The sequence below is a fragment of the Nannobrachium achirus genome (genome assembly GCF_963921795.1).
Source record: "Nannobrachium achirus genome assembly, chromosome: 1".
In the NCBI taxonomy this organism is placed as follows: Eukaryota; Metazoa; Chordata; class Actinopteri; order Myctophiformes; family Myctophidae; genus Nannobrachium; species Nannobrachium achirus.
In genome coordinates this window covers 61392561-61397546 of record NC_137810.1, presented here as the reverse complement: position 1 = coordinate 61397546, position 4986 = coordinate 61392561, and the positions used below count along the sequence as shown (strand labels likewise).

Genomic DNA, 4986 nt, shown 5'->3' with positions numbered 1-4986 from the left:
CAGACCCACCTTGGGGTTCATGACTCCTTCCTGTTTGAAGCGGCTGTAGAACATGTCCGTGGAGAACACCTCGCCCCACAGGTATCTGTAAAACGTGCAGTCGGAGACCTTTGCCACATAGTCACAGATGGCTGGAGAAGCAGGGACTCCCAGAATGTTCCTGCTGAGCCTCATGCATTCGTTAGCCAGGTCCAAACCAGTCTGGGTGTGAAAAGCCTGGTCCAATTTAGCCCAGAATATCCTCTCCAGGGTGCTCATACCGATGTTGGCGAGGCGAGACCTGAGCAGTTTGTCCAGCAGGTGGTCAGGAATGGGTGCTCCCGTCTTGTAGTGTTTAGAGATTCTCCGCAGCGGCTCCTTCTCCCAAACCCAGTTCTCCATCATCTGGGACGGAGCCTCCACAAAGTCCCGCTCCACGTAGAATGCACCGAACATGGCGTAGTCAACCTGAGCACAGAGGAAGTGCATGGCGTGACCAAACTCATGGAAGAGCGTCTTTACATTCTTGTGTTTCAGCAGGCAGGGGGCGTCGGTCGTGGGTCTGCTGAACTCGGTCACTATGGCAGCGACGGCTGTCTGTCTTCTCCCGTCAGACAGCAGACAGCCGGGCTGCAGCAGGGAACAATATCCAGCACAACATGCTCCCAGGTCCTTCCCGTCTCTCTTGAACAGGTCGAGGTAGAACTGTCCGACCGTCTGTCCAGAGGAGCGGTCGGTGACGCGGTACAGCGTGACGTCGGGATGCCACACGGGGGCGCCGTGCACCAGGCTGAAGGACAGACCCAGCAGGTCCTGGCAGATGTCCATCAGACCCTGGGTCACGACCTCCAAGGGGAAATACTCCTTCAACCAGTCGTGGTCCACTCCATACTGGATCTGCACCACCTGGGCCATGTAGTCATCCAGGTCCTCCAGACACAGCTCTCCATCGAAGGGCAGACCTCTCCTCTGACACTCATCCTGCTTTAGTTTGAGGAGGTTCGCTCTCTCCTCGTCTCCCAGCGGCTTCAGCTTATGGAGCAGCTCCTCCAGGAAGATGGAGACATCCTTGGCAGACTTTGATACACTTCTCTTTTTTAAATCGACACATCGATAACGAGGTAAAAATTCTAAGAGGTTGACCTTGACTGTTTTCTTCCTAACAGACGAGGGAGTTGTTCTGCCCCGGTGTGACCCCTTGTATTTCTTAGCCTTTGTATCGTGATGACAACGAAGATTATTACTTAAATTCTCAGATTGTATCTTCTTGATACTTCTCCCGAGCCGTCTCTCCATGTATCTCTTATCCTCCTCGGTAAGACTGTCTTGTTCTGATGCCTCCTTCAATCCCAGAGCAACGATCCTCTGGTAGACGTCCTTTCTCATGCTCATGGCCATGTGAAACCTGGACAGCTTCTCCCAAGCCTCGGTGCTGGCGGCCCTCACCTCCGCGCTGGGAGACACGTGCCTGGGGAATTCCAACATGCTCTCCTGAACGGCGTACTCAGCTTCCATGTCGGCCAGGCCCTTCAGGCCCTTCAGGCCCTTCAGGCCCTTCAGGCCCTTCAGGCCGTCCGTCAGGGTTAGTCCCAAGTACACCTTCCTGGTGTTGGCGATGAGTTGGTCACACATCTGACGGATCTGTTCGGGGCTCAGATCCCATCGCAGGAGGTTCTCTGTGCAGACCTGAGTAGTGCTGCTGAAATCCACCTCTCTCCCTGTCGCTCCCATGTTTGTGAAAACCATTCCAATGGTATTTTAGGGGGACATCTAGATTGTAACAGAAGGGGTTTCCTTTAAATCATCGACAAATGTTCTTATACCCACAACCTTACAGCATGCCGGTATATGGACATCCCTGATGACGTCAACCTTAAAGGACAACTCCGCCCTAAATCACTTCTAGGCTAATTTTCCTACTTATATTGATCCAAAACTACTGTCCATGGGGTCTATTAGACACAAATGCCCATGTTGTCCAGTTTCCCCAGCAGAACCCAGCAGCTCTCATAGCATAGAGTGGAGCCTATAAGCCTATCGCTTTTACACTATTTGTTGTGGTCAAAAGTGTTTTTATTTTTCATGAATGTGTTACTAGTTGTCATTACAAACACATCCATGCCATCATTGTCCCACAAAAGCTATCACACTCTGCTAAACAGATGTTATGCTTTTATGTGTTTTACCAAGTCCCGGAAAAGATGCCATGTGATTGGCCAGTACAGTCACTTTGATTGGCAGTTGTGCCGAATGTTCACCCCAAAACATGATTTGTGAGATTTTGGTGGCTTGTGTTGGACAACCAAGTCATGGATGTGTTTGTAATGACAAATAATAACACATTCATGAAAAAAAGAAATCACTTTTGACTGCAACAAATAGTGTAAAAGTGATAGGCTTATAGGATCCATTCTATGCTATGAGAGCTGCTGGGTTCTGCTGGGGAAACTGGAAAACAGGAGCATTTCTGCTTAATAGACACCATGGACAGTCTTTTTGGATCAATATAAGTAGGAAAATGAGCCTAGAAGTGATTTAGGGCGGAGTTGTCCTTTAAGCCCATATCTGGTAATGCCCATATATGGACATATTGTGTCGGCCTCGTGATAACCATCGTGGTTGATGCGACTTAAGTCACACTTGCACATTAATTCCGTCCTTGTCCATTTCATACCCATTTATGGAGATCCCTGATGTCATCATTATTAAGCCCATATCTGGGAATGCCAAAGCATATTTTTTATGAACATATTGTCAATCTCATGTGACCTACTCATGATGTCAGACATCTATGATGTCAGATGTCCACAATTACAACACCAGAGGCAGCGCCACAGATCACGTTCAACCCAGAGTCAACTCAAACAAAGGGTCAAACTCGTTCTCCTGCTATACCACTGAAATGTGGAACACCTTACCGAAGGCCTTAAAGGAGTGCCAATCCCTAACATCCTGAAAAAAACATTTACAGGCGGCAGCCGCTTGTGGTCAAAATAAACCTAGCCTAGCCTTACCCTCCCCCTGACCCTTCTAAATGTCTTTATTTTTGTTTGTTTTTCTGACGATATCTACTGCATACTAGACTAGTACTGTGTTCTATCCGTCTGTCATTCAGTGTTATATGAGATATAGTGTAAAGGTTTTCTGTGCAAATAAGCCGAAAAGCTTACTAGGATCTCCTTTTAGTTGACCTTGTACCAGTGAACTGCACCGTCATGAAACTGTACCTTTTCCTATGCAAACTGACAATAAAGTCTTCAATCAATCAGTGTCAGTCATCTCCATATTTGGGAACATTTGGCCACAAACAGGTCTGCAATTTTCTTTTGGTCAAAGTTGATCTCATGCCAAAGCGCCAGCGCTCGCCCAGCAGCAGTCTGCACGCACCCATGTGGGCATGACCTCTTACTGGCCTGGTAGAAAACTGTCTGTCTGTCTGTCTGTCCTTTAAACATTTACTGGAGAAACATGTAAACACACAATTTACAGTTTACAATTTAGCACAGGGGTTTTCAAGGTGGGTGACGGCAGTCCAGGGGTGCCGCGAGATGATTTGACAATATTTGGACACTTAATATTTACTATCATTTTAAACTTGAAGGACAAAGTACGAAGTCCAAAGTTATTTTCAGTCAGTTCTAACCAAAATGTCTGTTATCTCAACGTTTTCATCGCAACATAATCACTAAAATATCGTCACAGTCAGGCAGAAACCTCGTATCTCCAAGTTTCAAATGTGTACGTCTTTTGCTAAAGCAAAGCCCTGCTTCATCATACAAGACTATCGCACAAAACTAGTGAAAACAGCAGATCTACAAGCACACAACGCCTCGCGATGCAAGGCGTTGTGTGCTTGTAGATCTGCTGTTTTCACTGGTTTAGTACATTTTATAGATGATAAATACAAAACGAACGGTTTTGGACATACAAGGTTTCCACCCAACAAGGACGATATGTTGGTGGAAATTATAATGTAGGGGTGCCTCGGATTAAAACAAATATTCATGGGGTGCCCTGAGACAAAGAAGTTTGGGAACCCCTGATTTAGCAGACGCTTGTAATACATCAACATACACACGTATATACGTATACACACACACACACACACGTATACACACACACACACACACGCACACACACACACACACACGCACACACGCACACACGCACACACACACACACACACACACACACACACACACACACACACACACACACACACACACACACAGTGTAAACAGTGTGTAACAATGTTAAGGAGGTTGTCTGGTGGGTTTCCATGGTAACTGATTGTCTGTGGGTTCCTCTGTTGTCTGCTCCTCTCGGGGGTCATCCGGAGGTCACACAGGGTTCACGGTGGGGTCACACAGAGTTCACAGCGGGGTCGTCCAGAGGTCAGCGCGCCCCGAGACCAACTGGCTTTCACTTCCTGTGTGACAGTGTTGATTTCCTCGAAAACTATGACGAAAAATGTTCGTCGACTGCCTTTTTTCACTGACGAAAACTAAATAGAAACTAAATGAAAACTAAGCTGTGATGACTAAAAGTAAGACTAAATATATTGACAATTTTGTCAACAATCAAAATCTAGACTAAAAATCACGGTAGGGACTGGTGGAGAAGAGATCCAGTAGAACTAAAAGACAAGTCATTTTATATTTGGTTGCACTCGGGTGTTGCACTCTGAAAATAGCCGATCTACAAGCTCACAACGCGTCGCTATTTTCAGAGTGCAACCAAGTGTGTATAATCAGCCATTACGACACCATCAACGCCCACCAAAAATGTTTTGTCGACCAAATCAACTGTACATTTAGTCGACTTAAATATTATGATATTTAGTCGACTAAAATATTATGATATTTAGTCGACTAAAATATTATGATATTTAGTCGACTAAAACTAGACTAAAACTAAAACATTTCAGATGACTAAAATATGACTACAACTAAATCGCATTTTATTCAAAAGACTGTGACTTAATTGCTCCGTATTGATTCTCCTGTA

General features: G+C 45.9%; 1 protein-coding gene across 1 annotated transcript in view; it reads right to left on the bottom strand.

The window, feature by feature from the left end:
- Positions 1-1710, bottom strand: part of LOC308289194 (thimet oligopeptidase-like) — a gene marked incomplete at both ends in the record, with an annotated part of 25525 nt that extends 23815 nt beyond the window's left edge. Inside the window, one exon of the mRNA XM_080730798.1 lies at positions 1-1710. This exon is cut by the window's left edge and continues 198 nt beyond it. Coding sequence (XP_080586924.1) covers positions 1-1710 — 1710 coding nt within the window.
- Positions 1711-4986: the final 3276 nt, after the last annotated feature.